At 39.1% G+C, this 16,057-nt stretch overlaps 1 protein-coding gene across 1 annotated transcript; it reads right to left on the minus strand.

Annotated features, from left to right (window-relative positions):
* Window positions 1-4,159: 4,159 nt before the first annotated feature.
* Window positions 4,160-6,322, minus strand: LOC110669277 (AT-hook motif nuclear-localized protein 25). Its single transcript, XM_021830841.2, has one exon. It carries the CDS (start codon window positions 5,417-5,419, stop codon window positions 4,547-4,549), a length of 873 nt encoding a protein of 290 aa, XP_021686533.2. The 5' UTR covers window positions 5,420-6,322; the 3' UTR covers window positions 4,160-4,546.
* Between the last annotated feature and the right edge of the window lie 9,735 nt (window positions 6,323-16,057).

The following is a 16,057-nucleotide window of genomic DNA, read 5'->3' on the forward strand; positions in this document are numbered from 1 at the left end:
TCTGTGTGCTCAGTTTAAAAGTAATCTGGCGGGAAGGACTTCTGATTAGTTAATGGCTTATTGGTAAACACTAGTAGCAGCTGGTAAGAAATGGTCCAGTGGCATACTTCTGGGTTATGGTAGGCTCTTTGGCTGTCTTGGTGATAATGACTACTATTAACTAATATCTGACCTAATTGTTTTGAATTGAGTTTTCTTTTTTTTTTTTTTAACTGACCTGAACTATAGATACGGGAAAGGTGATATATTAGTGCGATCCCAGGCTAGCTTGCCCGAGCCTAGATCACTGGATTATGATCCCATTCGCCGGGTGTATATTTCTGTGGGGACTCAGAAAACTGCCTTGCATGCGATGCTTGAGAGAGCTGATGCTATTCCGCGTGAGAGTGTGGAGTTGCGCGACCTTCACCCCACTTCCGGGTTTAATGAATGTAAAAACGCTCGTGTTCGTACACTGATAAATATTTAATTTGAAATGCAATCAGTCGAGTTTGATGGACAACCAGCTTGGAACTGGGTAGGATGATTAACTTGTCAATGCAGTTCATGTAATTGTCGTTTCTATTAGTGTTGGCCCATTATAAAGTGAACGTTTCTTTCTTTGTGAAAGAAAATGTACATTAAAAGGAAATTTTGTTAGTTCGAATGTTAAATCTTTTTGTTTCAGACGGGCAAACGCAAGATATAGATAGTCTTGCTCCTTTATTTTGAGGCGCCTAAGGGTTAAATTGGGCCCAAAATAAATATCAGTAGGGCTTTGTGACGTACTCTGTCCTAATGTCTGATAAGCAGATGGACCTGGCCAGAGTCTGGGTCAGTTTTGGTTCAATAGTAAACTGGACTGGTTTCGATTCAATGATTTAAGGGACTTGGGATTGCATTACAAGGTTCTCGGTCTTGATTTTGGTTTGGTTTTTATTATTATTATTATTTCTTTAAAGAAAAGAACTTTTGACTTAGAATTGAACTAAATTGAATGGTTTCAGTAGCATGCTCAAATTAAGTCGGTTTAGATCAATTTTAGTTCGATTTCAAGTCTGAATTAGATGGATCTGATTCCAGACCAAATCGGACTGTAGCCAGGAAGCAGACAATAAAATAAAAAGGAAAATCATGAAGCAATCCCTTCTCAATATTATGCTAACCCACGATCTCAGTACAGTTCATTAGTGATTGCAGATGAACTGGAGTCCTAGCTAGTGCGCCTCACAAACTAAAGCCAAACAGAACAAAGGTGGTTCTGCCATATAATATGAGCTAAAGTATAGACGTGGTTGGTCTTTGCATTAGAGAGGAAACTTGCCAAGACCCATAAATTCTCATGCGAAAGAGAATGGAGTACTGCAGCATCAAGGGGGAGAAAAAGCATCAGAGAAAAGGTTTCAGGTTGAAAACAAGATGGCTTTCAGTTCAGTGGATTGGCATGAGATTTTTAAGGTTCAAGAGATGCTTCTGCAAGTGGAAGTTTTCAGGACGGGCCATAAAATTGCTCCAAAAATGTAGTATAACTAGTACTAAGAGAATCAGAAGCAATGGTAATCTTGAAGCAATACCAAGTTATGTCTCTTCCTCCACTTCATTTAATTCAGATGCCATCGGTGATTGCTTGGAATTTATCAAAATGTTTGCTATTTCTGCCCATGCAGTTGAGAAGCATAGCCCCTAGTTCTCTTCTCTTCTCTCTCTCTCTCTCTCTCTCTCTCTCTCTCTCTCTTAATTTCTTTTCCACTTGCACATTCCTTTGCTGGAGCAGTGATCATGGTAGTAGTTGCAGCTATGGGTTTGATTATTATTATTATTATTATTATTATTATTATTATTATTATTATTATTATTATTATTATTATACTCTATTTGGAAATATGTTTTTGTAAGGTATTAAGGTAATAAGAGAATTTTTTTTATTATATTTTAAAACTATGAACTTATATTTGAGAAAACTCATGATTTTATAAAATATAATTTTGAGTATTTTTAAAAACTTCCAAAATTTTCCTTTTTCAATCAATTAAATTAGTGGGTTGTCTTGTTCAAATATCCTTCACTTTGTCTCAAACAATAAAACAACATTATAAAATTTTTAAAACCATGAAAATTTTTTATTTTTCACTTTAATTGCCTAAAATTTTCTTCATACAATTTTGATTCCTAATTTCTTCGTCTAAAATAATTTTCAGAACTAATTCGGAATAACTAATTTTATTTCAAATATAATTTATATTAACAAAAAGAGTCTATAATTGCTATTATTATAATTTTTTAGATTAAATTTTAAAAAATTGATGATTAAATGTATCAACATGAATTCATTTTATTAACATTATCCTCCTTTTATTTAATGTATTTTCCTTCTTTTTTTCTTTATTTATAAAATTATAATATACCCAAAGGATATGGGAACCTATATTTACTGATAACCAATTTGGGCAAAATAAATTGAAAAATCAACATCTTCATAGTTTTAGCATACATTAATTAACACTATGTAGGTCAGATATACAAATTAATAGATATATAATATATTAATTAATTATTGTAAATAATTTTTAAAATTAATATAAATTCTACCTAAAATTATATGATGTATAAATCAAGTTATACATCTGAATATAAATAAGATTTTTTTTTTCAATCAAATTAGTGGCAGACTTTTAAAGTTTTTCTTAATTGGTGCTCAAATAGAGAATTACATACAAATACTAGCCATCTATTAATTTGAAGCTAGATTTTAGGAGACATCCATTGTAAACATAACCTAAATGTGTTTCCAGCAAAGGTAATATATGCAAACCTATGAGAAAAATTAATCCATCAACAATTATACACATAATTATAAAGGAAATACTAATTAATAAGATGGATTTTTCTTTCTTAGATTCAATTCATTGTAAATTTAAGACATAAAATATATAATGGAATTCACCCATTAAATATATAAATTCTATATATTTATATTTTGAGTCTATGTTTTAAGCAAAAATTCTCCTTAATAAGACTATTAAAAATCTATATATATATATATATATATATATATATATATATATATATATATATATATATATATGTTATTCTTGAACAAATCAGGAAAAAGAACACAGGACTTGGCATGTGACAGGGATATCTTTAATTCTTTAAGCATATAAGAACGGATCCCATTAATGTATATGCATGTAAGAAACCTGAAACCATGACCATACCACATCGTTTGTAACGAAAGAAAGAGGCAGAAATGCCATGCCACTTCATGGCAATCCGGAAATGAGTTTAATTAGGAACTTCATAAAACAATCAGAAAGAGATAGACAACCATTTTCTCAATTTCCTATGAAACATTTTATTTCCCTTTCTCAAGTTTCAAAATCCCATATTTCCAACCAATTTCTTTATATTTTTGCAAGATTTTTTTCCCCTTTTCTTTGGGAATTGGTTTTCTATCATTTTTCATAATTATCAACTCAAAGCTCTAGATATGGTTTCAATGTCTGTCTACCACACCATATGCACATTTATATGTTAATATTCATATTATTGTAACTGACCAGAGAAGTTTCTTTCTCTAGTTTCCACTGCTGTAACGCTCAGTCAGAAAACTGTAAGTTGGCAGCAGAAGGGAGAGGGAGAGGGAGAGGGAGAGGAGGAGAGAAAGAGAGATTAAAATAAAAAGATATACTGGGGCATCCATTGTTCTCGAAGTTCAGAACTAGGGTTTTCTTTTTCTTCTTTTTTTCTTTTTTTGCTGTAAAAGAGGAACAGGCTTTTAGGTTCTTCACAATGCTTTTTTCTTAGATAAGTAAGCCAAAAATGAGATAATCAAAAGATGGCCACATGCAAACACAAACACAGATTACTGCAGTTTCTGGCTGAGGCTGTGATGTATATATTATATAAAATTATACAAGTGGTGATCACTAGATGCAACCAACATTACTACTAAAAACAAAGGAGGATTAATTTTTTTTTTAAAAAAAATAAAGTACTAGGTTAATTATATGAAGATGTACATTAATTTTTGTACAAATTATTATTTAATGTAATGCAGATTATTGAAAACGAAGTCCCATCTATCTATAGGAAACATCCCACCAGCATATGTATATTTTTCAAATAGAAATTCATATTAATTCTTGTATTCAAATCAAAACAAAAGCATATGATAAAGTTCTGCCCAGGAAATGGAAACATATATTAATATATAAACCCTAGCTAGGTAGGGAGTTGAGCATCATAAAATATGTAGCCTCAAATTGCAACTAGCAATTATTAAACTAGAAAAAATATATTAGAAAGGAAAAGAAAAAGGGGAAACCAGATGGTTTTATACATGAAATTGAACATACTAACCTTGACAGACAAGTCTGCAAATTCCATTGCTAGCTAGCAGATGCAAAACCAAGTATTGAAAGCAGCCTCCATGAATATACATCTTCAGTTTTCAGACCCTTCTTTTTTCTCATGTCAATGAATTAATGAGAAGAAAGATCTCATCTCCATCATACCCATAAATTTTTATCATACAAAATGATATATTCTGATAATGGTTTTCTATTTAAAATGGTGGCCTTGCACCACTGCCACCCCATCCAAACAAATCACCTGAAAACGGATAATTCCCCACATTCCCTCCGATGTTAAAAAAAGCACCTCCGCTGCCGCTCCCACTACCGCTGCCTCCTCCTACACCATCACCCAGTTGCCCAGCCCCAACACTTCCTGTCACACCTGAAGATTGTGAAGCCGTGGACTGAACTTGAACATTTCCCTCCTCCTCATCCAAAGGCAATCGCTCAAACACAGCGTTTGCAAACGATGCAGCCATCAAAATCACCGGCCCAGAAGCCACCAAGGGTCCTATAACACTTCCTCCAACAACCTGCCCCTGTCCACCAGACAAGAATATAGACAACCCTCCTGCCCCAGGCGGCGCTGGTGGAGGAAGCACAGTTCCAGAGAGGGAAAGAATCTCGAACCTACCGTGCAAAGTCACCACACTCCCTGCAGGAGACGCTGGTTGCTTCAGTGTAACGTTGGCAACTGTCCCGTTGCCGCTGAGTACACAGACTCCTCTTCCTCTCTTCCTCGCATAATTGGACACGCTCTCCATGATGTCGCTGCCAGCGGAAATCTCCAGCACGTGGGATCGGAGGGCATTGGGGCTGTCGCGCGTTACAATAATCGGGGGCCTGGGTTTATTCTTGGAGCCAGGAGGGCGGCCTCGAGGGCGGCGATTGCTTCCAGAGCTGGTGGCGGCGGCGTCGGTGTCAGCATCCTTGTGGTCTTTGGCTTGAGGTGAGGTGTTGTCCTTAGAATCCGGGGATAGTTGGCCAGGAATTGAAGGTCTTTGAAGATGCAGCTCGGGTCTGAGGAGTTGGTGAACATAGCGAGAACCTGCACCTGTTGCTGTTGGCTGATACCCCGCCATCGCCACATCTACTCTCTCCCACCACTTATTTGCCAGCTTTCTCTTCTCAACCGATCTGATTCTCGTTTAATTTATGCTGTGAACAAGAAACTAAGCTTGCTTTCTAACAATAGAGAGACCAACAAGATCCACCGAAGAATTCAACAAAATCTTTCTAATTAGCTCAAACTGGTTGAGCTTTCAAGAAATAAAGTTGGAGAAATTTTCTTTAAGAGAGGATCCAGAAGCTGGAGATTCGTTACTAATCGTCGACCTCGACCACTTAACTTGAATTAATGCTCTCGTACAGGAAAATACTGAAGAAGTTTCTCACTTCATATATACCCACAAAAACACTAGTCCTGAAATCAAGCTGACAAGGCTATAACTCATAAACAACAGCTTCCCCATGGGGAAAAGCCCATGAAACAAACCTCAGAGGAGTTATTAAAGCTGAAGCTTAAAATTCTTGTCATGTTTAGCAGTTCTTGTGAACAAGTAAATTATCATTTACATCACAAACGGGAATCAGATCTTTCAAAGGAAAAGGGAAGAAATTAACAGATCAGATTGATGATATGGATATGCACTTACAGCAACCAAAAAAGAATATAAAGAAATATATATATAAATATATACTTCAAAATGAAGAGATACTTAAAGATGAAGAGAGAAGAGAGACTTATCAGTGAAAATTGTGGGATAGTTGAGCTGTGAAGAGAAAAAAGAAAAGAAAAGAAAAGAGAAGCAGAAAGGAATATTGAAAATAGTTTACTATATAATAAAAATGGAGGAGTTTGGATACCCAGAAAGAGGATTGAATGGGAAAGAGAAAGATATAATAATAAGAGAGTTTTTGAAGAGAAAATGGTAGAAAAGCGTGCGGTAAAAGCAGAATCCAATCCAAGCAATTACCAAGACACTACCAAGGGCCTTGGCCTTGCCCCCTTGACCTCATTTGCCAATCTCATCCCACACGATCATATTCTTTTCTTTTCTTTTTTTAATTTTCTCAAAAAAAAAAAAAAAATTTCCTCTTCCAAACTAATAAAAAATTTTTTCATTTTTCATTTTATTATATATACTATAAATTTAATAATGATCAATAAAAATAATAATAAAATTGACAGAAATCACCATCTTAAATTTTAAATGTGAGCTATAAAATTTTTCTTTTGATAAAAGTATATATATTTAAGTTTAAAGTTCTAACTAATATTAAAATATCGTATAAATATTTGCAGGGGAAAATAGTAAAATATTGTGTAAAAGACAAAGCAAATCATCATGTGATGGTTCTTCTTTTATGGAATTTTATGATTATTTTAATCCAAAAATAAATAACATATGATCATGGATATAACCTTCTGAATGCAGAATGTATATATATATATATATATATATATATATATATATATATATATATATTTGGCTACGTTGTCATGTTTAAGACGATGTTCTACAATGCATTGTCATTGCCCTTGAGAATAGTAAAACGGCATGGAATAACTATTGCCACTTAATTAAAATGGACTTTGAAAGATAGCAAAGAATTTTCCAATAAATAAATTGGGTAAAGCAGTACTGGAAGATGCAAATTGCGGATTAGGGCAAGGCATATGTTCTTTTAACTTTAGTTAATTAACCTTGATTAATTAAGATCAAAGACCCCCTTTTACTAGATTAATTGATGACCATTGGTAGCTTGAAACCATCTTTTTCCTCCAATTAGGCCTTAGCTGGTGTGAAAGCCTTTATGAGTTGGGCAACTCATCACAAAGTCTGCCTATACATATAGTTAATATTAGGGCAATCATCTGGATTATTAATTTTAATTTGATGGTGTTAAAATTAATTACATAGCAAACGGCACAATCACAGAGCCTCCATCATAGCGACACCCGAGTATGGACCCTATGGAATGAATCATCCACTTATAAACATGCATGAATGGAACTATCAAGAGCGTTCTTCAAGCTTCAAAATCAAGATTTTGATCTGAACCTTCAAGAAACAGGGTTTCAATATTCACACGTGTGTAAGTGACAGAAAACAGAGGTAACGTGCGGATAGAGAGGATGTTGAGGTGTCAGACCACGTGGATCCTGTCGGAACATCGGTACTTGGTCAACCTTATCTAAACCATCCATTTATGCGTCCATTATGAATTCAATATCTGCATGTTTCGCATATCTATTCTAACAAAGAAACCAGCCAATTTTTGGCGGCAAATCTGTCGATTCTAAGGCACCTAAGGCAACCAGTGAGTTCCCATCCACATAATTCTCAGCTCTACGCGACTCCATGGCCTGACTCTACACCATATCTAGACTTGATCATCGGTGCTGTTTGAATTAAAATTGAGAATTCATATCCATCGAGTCAATTCAAACCCATGAATCATTTACCATGGCTGATCTTGAATTTGGCCTGATTCAACTAGCCTCTGGTTAGCTCTAACTATACCCAGTAATTTCTACTGGCTTAGGAAACCAGCAACGGTCATATCACATGACCAAGTTGCTGACATGACTGAAAGTTTGTAGAACAATTAGATTTTATTTCACTGATTCAAAAGAGAATTCCCAATTGATAACATCAAGTTATCCACCTCATGCACTCTGTCCTCTTTTCACCTCTTTTTCCAGTTTTACATTATCATCCCAACTTGTAGTCCTGCGCAGAGCAGTTAGCAGTCCGTGATAATTAATTTGTTTCAAATTCTTATACCATCTTGTGAGTTAATAGAATTCAATCCATTTCCTTCTTTCAAAACAGTAAATTAGAGTTTTATTATACAGAGTTGTATTAATTAGAAAAAACAAAACTTATTTAAATTTAATATATTATAAATTTAAAATATAAATATGTAAATTTTATTTGTTTTATGTGTTAATTTCATTTTATATATATATACATTCATATTAGTTTGCTGAAGTAAAAGGGTTGATGGCATCCATGATGTCTAGTGTGGACAAGTGGATTGGAAAATGGCATGACATGTTGTGAGTCTTGGCTGACGTGGAGTTTATCCCCAGCCCCACTTGTATCAACTTACACCCAAGAAAGAGAGAAAAAAAAAACTCTTAAACTCATGGGGATCCATTTTCCAGCACACGTTCCCACCTTGTTAACTACTAATTAGATTATTATTATTATTATTATTATTATTATTATTATTATTATTATTAGCATTTGGATATATAGTTATAAAAATATTCATTCATTTTTTTAATATGAAATGAATTTATTTTCAAATTACAAAATGAGTAAATATATAAATATATATTTAATTAATAAAATTTAATTTAATAATATTAAAATTACTTTTAAATTCTTATTAGTCAACCTCATATGAAGTAACCATTGAAAGGAGTTCTAAAAAAATTGTAACACCCCAAATTTTATTATTTATGAGTATTTTTGGTATTTTAATTTTATTTGAATTTTAGGAATTTTTTTGAGATTTTTCGGATTTTAAAAATCGGGTTCGATTTTCCGAAAATATAAACTTTAACGATTTTTAAAAATTAATTTAAAGACCACGTGACAAAACTAAAAATATATTTGGAGTCTACGTATTTTTCTGAGTTTTCGAGAATTTTTTTCGAAATTTTTGGACCTCGTTTTCGGTCCCGATGTAGAGTAAAAAATTCAAAATTTTGTATTTCGAATCGAACCGGCCGAATCGAACCGGACCGGATCGGACCGATCGAATCGGACCGGTCTCTTCTCTTTTTCTTCCTCTTCCTCCCGCGCGCGACGCTCTCCCTTTCTCTCTCTCTTTTCTCTCTCCTCCCCTCCCCTGCCGCCGGCCAGCCGCCTCCCCTGCGTCCTCCCCTCGCCGCGCCTCCACGGTAGCCGGCCGGCACGCCTGAACGGCTGAACGCCGCGAAGGTCCCTGCGCGCCAAGGCCGCTCAGCCTTCTCGGCCAAATCCGGCCGATCCGGTCCACCGATTGGACCGGTCTTGTGTCAAAACCATCTACTCGAGAGCTTTCCATAGACACCAAGAACGCGAAATCCATCGAGCGGATTGTCCGATTTTAGCTCGGGAAGATTTTAGCCCATTTCGACTTTTGGGCTAAATTTCTCAAAACCGTGAATCCCACGAGGAAACCGAGGCCACCAGACGCTCCATTCGTCGAGAGCTTCGCGACATAAATTTCGAATTTTTCCGACACCGTTTTTGGTGGGTCCCACTAACCGCAGTGTATTTTCGAGCATTAAATGAGCTTAGAAAATTCTGAAAATTTTATGTACTAACCCCCGTGTAATGGGCTTCGTGTAGGTATCCTCGATTCGCAGAAATTCGATTGATCGATCTGCGCAAAATTCCGCATGCACTGCTTCTGGAAAAGTCTCCGAATTGGGCCGAGGTTTTGGCTAGCCCCCCATTGTCAGACGCCCCGAGCGCGTTCCCGAAGTCGGAATCGGCAAGGGTAAACCCGAACCTTGTTTTTACGTAATTTTCTAGTGCTTAAATAGGATTAAAAATCCATAAAATATTCGTGGTAACTTAGAAAATTACGATTCTTTTTGCAATAGCTTAGTAATATTGCTAAGGACCACGGGGCAAAGTTTTATAATTTTTAGAGCTTGTTTGGGCAGTTTTTACAAAAATGATCAATAATAAGGACTAAATTGAAATTTTGCGTATTGTGATTGATGACTGATTTGATGGGCCCAGGAGGGGCTGTGTGATATGATTGAACTGTTGATATATGGATTGTGAGTATAGAAGTGTATTTTGAATCCTTTTTGCAGGTTGGGTAGGTCCTAGGTATAGGGGAGACTCTGCCGGATTTTCGGCACGACTTAGGACGTAATTGGTCTTTTTCCTTGTTGTATTGAGTCAGATTGTATTAAATAAATGTAATATGATTGTCAGGTGAGCCGGGACAGCATTCTTCCTCCGCCACCGCCAAAGAAATTGTCGTCAAGTTTGTGAGTAAAATATTAATTTTAATCTGTAATTTCGATATTATTATATGTTCGGATGCCCATGCATCACTTATATGCATATATTTATGTAGTTAAACTCTAGGCACGAATTATGTTGCATTGGTAATCGTTAATGTGCCATGAGTGTTGTTGTGGTAATTTGGAGCGGTGCGTGCGTTGGCGTGCGTGTGATGTGGTGTGGACTATGGATAGGACGGGTAGACACGGCTTGAGTTCTTCGCTGGGACCCGGTCCTTCGGGGTAGACACGGCTTGAGTTCTTCGCTGGGACCTCGATTTGGTATTTAAGTGGAAGTCAGAGCTGAGTTCTTCACTGCACCAGTTGGATTTAAGAGAGCTGTCTAGGGGATCAGCTCCCATATACTATGAATGATGTTACAAGGTGTGTGAGTGCTCCAAATTACCTTTTTGATGTTATGATGTGAAAATGTTGTGTATGTTGCATTTCACTACACAGGTTGAATTAGTACTAGAAAGTTATAGAGATTATAGTTAAGATTGATATTTTACTCTCTGAGTCGAACGCTCACTTCTGTTCAAAAATTTTTTACAGGCCACAGGAGGATATTTTGTTCTGGGTTAACCTGCTTTTCTACCTCGCAGGTTGTTTATCAATATTGTGTAATTTTAATTACTCCTAGAATTTCCGCATGTGTTAGCAGTATTTATTTGAATTTGGTCTGTAATATTTTTATCATGTTGGACCTGTAAACTTAAATATGTTATGCATGTTGATGGATTGGATGAGGGAGCTGAGCTCCCATTTATTTTATGTTGATGAGTATGTGGAGGGTGAGCTGAGCTCCCCAATTGAGTATTTATTGTGTTTACAGGTCGGGTGAGTCAAAAACTCCCCGTTGGAAAGTCCATTTTATGGCCGGACTTTGTCCGTTTGTTTTCTTGAAATTGGGCCCAAATGGGCCTTAGAGTTGGGTTAATGAATAGTTAAGGCTTACTACGGGCCTCGGGGGCTTTAGGCTGGCCCAGGTCCTAGTGCCGGTCCAGCCCATAGGTTGGGTCGTGACAAATGTGGTATCAGAGCTTAGACTCCAGATTCTTAGGGAATGTTGTCTAAAGTGTTGGGAAGAGTCTACTAAGAGTCACATGCGGAAAAATAGGGTCCATATTCGTCTTGCATTGTCATCTTTGCTTCTAGTTTCTGCTTCATATGTTATGTATAAATATGAGTCTATAGAGCTGTATAATGTGCAGTTTTGAATTTTGTGGGCTAATGCTGCTGAATTTCAGGAAAATGCGTAGAAGCAGGAGAGCTGCCACTGCACCAGAACCAGATGTGCCCGACGAGGTGTCGGCACAGGATGAGGCGCCGCCCAGGAGGCGGGTAGGAGGCCTAGAGTCGCTCAAGTAGAGGAGCAAGCCAACCCCCAAGACAGAACGATCCTTTATGGCACAAGGTCCCATGGACCCCATGGCGCCTACTCTAGTCGATGCAGAGAACCATCGACATGATGGCTCAGTATATGGTCCATCCTCCACAGCAGCAGCAGTCCACCGCACCAAGAGAGGAATCTTACAAACAGATCATAAACTTCAAGAAGTTGGTGCCCGGTACTTATGATGTGTCAGACGACGCATATCGGTTTTTGGATTCCTGCAGACAGGCAGGAACAGAATTACAGTTGACTGATAGAAGATTGATAGAGTGTATGCAGCACGTCATGGGGCCCATGCCTAGGCAATGGATGAATGACTACGTGTTACCCCGGATGGAGGGTTTGACATGGGCTCAGTTTGTGAAACTTTTTATCAATCGGTTTGTGCCAGAAAGCTTCAGAGATCAGAAGCAGTGGGCCTTTGAGGCCTTAAGACAGAATGGCAGGTCTGTAGATGAATATGCTACAGAATTTCTAGAATTGAGCAGATATGCCCCTGCAGCAGTAGCTACAGAAAAGATGAAGGTGAAAAGATTCCTAAAGGGGCTTGACAGGAGGTATGCGAACCTGGCCATGATGTCTGATCAGTCTTTTGATGTGGTGGTGGATCGAGCGCAGCAGTTGAGGTTAGCTATCTTTGTGGATGACAAATGAAGAGCAAAGAAAACAGAGCAGAGGGTTCTTCGGTGTTCCCACATGGGTACTATGGATAGTGGTGGCCAAACTACTTATAGAGGAAGAAGCAGAAATAAGAGGAGTGGTTTTAGACACAAATCCCGAGGGTTCAGACCAGTGCGGATCCAAAGAGTGGTAATAGTTCAGGCAAGGCGATTACGCTCTGGTTCAGATCCTCTTTGGCACCGTGTGTGCACAGTGGAAGAGGACATTCAGACCTTGTTTGATGGGGTCGAGTATGCTTGTGTGGCCAACCGGCCACTTTGCTAGAGATCGCCGTTTTGATGAGCCACGGATGGGGTCACGAGGTTACATTGCAAATGTTCCTCGACAATTGTATCCGGGTGCTTCCAACATGGCAGGCAGTCAGTTTAGTGGCCAACAGGGCCGAGGACAAGGGGGAAGTGGATTTGGAGGCAGATCAGGAGGTAGAAGTCAGTATCAAGGTTCTGCCACTCAGGGTAGGGGACAAGCTCGGGTTTTCACCCTGACCCACCAGGATGCTCAGGCTTCCAATGCAGTTGTGGCAGGTATTCTTCTGGTCTGTTCTTATGAGGCTCGTGTTTTGATAGATCCGGGTGCTACGCACTCATTTGTCTCCCCTGTGTTTGCCATGAGGTTGGGTAGAAACCCCACAACTTTAGAGTGCCCTTTGTCAGTAGCTACCCCACTTAGTGACAACATAGATGTAGATATGGTTTTTCCGGGTAGCCCAGTGGTAGTGGATGGAAAGATCCTCCCAGCAGACTTGGTTCCTCTACCAGTAATGGATTTCGATGTAATCCTGGGGATGGACTGGTTGGCAACTCATTATGCCACCTTAGACTGCAGGAACAAAAAGGTGTATTTCCACATACCTGGTGTGGAAGAGTTTAGTTTTGATGGTGACAGGAGCGTGGCTCCATATAATTTGGTGTCAGCAATTAGTGCTAGAAAAATGTTGAGGCGTGGATGCCAAGGGTATTTGGCATTAGTGAGAGATACATCTGTAGAAGGTGTCAGCATGGAAAATGTTCCTGTTGTCAGAGAATTTATGGATGTCTTCCCTGAAGAGCTTCCAGGGTTGCCACCAGAAAGGGGAATAGAGTTCTGCATTGATGTTATTCCGGGTACAAACCCCATATCGATGCCACCTTACAGGATGGCACCAGCAGAATTGAAAGAGCTGAAGGAACAACTACATGAGCTTTTGGACAAGGGTTTTATACGTCCGAGCACTTCACCTTGGGGCGCTCCTGTTTTATTTGTGAGAAAGAAGGATGGGTCATTGAGGTTGTGTATCGACTACAGACAGCTGAACAAGGTGACAGTGAAGAACAAGTATCCACTTCCTCGGATCGATGATCTGTTTGATGTTCTACAAGGAGCTAGATTCTTTTCCTTGGTAGACTTGCGATCGGCTACCATCGCTTGAGAATCGGGAATGAGGACGTGTCCAAAACGGCTTCGTGACAAGATATGGTCATTATGAGTTCTTGGTGATGTCTTTTGGACTCACTAATGCACCAGCAGCCTTCATGGACTTGATGAACAGGGTGTTCAAGCCATTTTTGGACCGTTTTGTCATCGTATTCATAGATGACATTCTGGTATACTCTCGGACCGAGGAAGAACACGTGTGGCACTTGAGGATGGTGTTGCAGACGTTGAGGGAGCACCAGCTATATGCCAAATTTTCAAAATGTGAATTTTGGCTAGAAAGCATCTCATTCTTGGGACACGTGGTTTCTAGAGACGGTATTCAAGTGGATCCCAAGAAAATTGAAGCTGTAACTGATTGGCTTAGGCCTACAACAGTCACTGAGGTGCGAAGTTTTCTGGGTTTAGATAGCTATTGGTGGAATGGCATGAAGAGAGACATCGCAGACTTTGTGTCCAAGTGCTTGACTTGTCAGAAGGTGAAGTTTGAACACCAGAGACCGTCAGGGAAGCTGCAAGAGCTCCCTATCCCAGAATGGAAGTGGGAAATGATCACTATGGATTTTGTGGTAGGTTGCCTCGTACCACGCGAGGATATGATTCGATATGGGTAATTGTAGACCGCTTGACCAAATCAGCTCACTTCTTACCTGTGAAGACTACATACTCTGTGGCACAGTATGCCCGGCTCTACATTCGAGAAATAGTCAGATTGCATGGAGTTCCGGCTTCCATAATATCTGACAGAGGGCCCCAGTTCACTTCTCGGTTTTGGAGAAAGTTGCAGGAGGCACTTGGCACACAATTGAACTTCAGTACAGCTTTCCACCCTCAGACAGACGGACAGTCCGAAAGGACAATCCAAACACTGGAAGACATGCTTCGCATGAGTGTCTTGGATTTTGGAGGTCAATGGGATGAGCAGCTAGCTTTGGTGGAGTTTGCCTACAACAACAGTTATCACTCCAGCATAGGGATGGCACCCTATGAGGCATTATATGGAAGAAAGTGTAGGTCTCCTCTGTGTTGGACAGAAATGGGGGAAGCAAGGGTGCATGATGTAGACCTAGTGCAGTACACTTCAGAGGTAGTTCCTTTAATCGAGAACGCGAGGACACTTTCGATGAGCAGAAGAGTTACGCAGACCCAGACGGAGGATGTGGAGTTTGCAGTGGGCGACTATGTATTCCTGAAGGTATCTCCAATGAAGGGAGTCATGAGATTCGGAAAGAAGGGCAAGTTGGCACCTCGGTATATCGGACCTTTTGAGGTTACTGATAGAGTTGGAGCAGTTGCCTACCGGTTGGAGCTACCACCCAACCTTTCTCACGTTCATCCCGTGTTTCACATCTCCATGCTCAGGAAATACATTCCCGATCCTTCTCATGTACTGCAGCCGGATGTGATAGAGCTAAAGGAGAATTTGACATTTGAGGAGCAACCTGTAGCCATAGTGGACTACCAAGTAAGACAGCTAAGATCCAAACAGATCCCTATGGTTAAGGTTTTGTGGAGGAGTCAGTCAGTGGAAGAATGCACCTGGGAGTCAGAGCGGGACATGCGTAGCAAGTACCCATACTTGTTCAATGTATAATCATGTACTTTATTCTGCCTTGTGTAAAAATTCGAGGATGAATTTTCTGTAAGGGGAGAAGAATGTAACACCCCAAATTTTATTATTTATGAGTATTTTTGGTATTTTAATTTTATTTGAATTTTAGGAATTTTTTTGAGATTTTTCGGATTTTAAAAATCGGGTTCGATTTTCCGAAAATATAAACTTTAACGATTTTTAAAAATTAATTTAAAGACCACGTGGCAAAACTAAAAATATATTTGGAGTCTACGTATTTTTCTGAGTTTTCGGGAATTTTTTTCGGAATTTTTGGACCTCGTTTTCGGTCCCGAGGCAGAGTAAAAAATTCAAAATTTTGTATTTCGAATCGAACCGGCCGAATCGAACCGGACCGGATCGGACCGGTCTCTTCTCTTTTTCTTCCTCTTCCTCCCGCGCGCGACGCTCTCCCCTTCTCTCTCTCTTTTCTCTCTCCTCCTCTGCCGCCACGGGCCACCGCCTCGTCCTCCTCGCCGGCCGCCTCCCCACCGTCCCAACCAAATGGCACTTGCCTGCAAACGCGCGAAGGTCCTCCTGCCTGCCGCCGCTCAACCGCCTTCCTCGGCCAAATCCGATCCGGTCCGATTGGACCG

The sequence above is a fragment of the Hevea brasiliensis genome, chromosome 2 (assembly GCF_030052815.1).
Source record: "Hevea brasiliensis isolate MT/VB/25A 57/8 chromosome 2, ASM3005281v1, whole genome shotgun sequence".
Classification (NCBI taxonomy): Eukaryota; Viridiplantae; Streptophyta; class Magnoliopsida; order Malpighiales; family Euphorbiaceae; genus Hevea; species Hevea brasiliensis.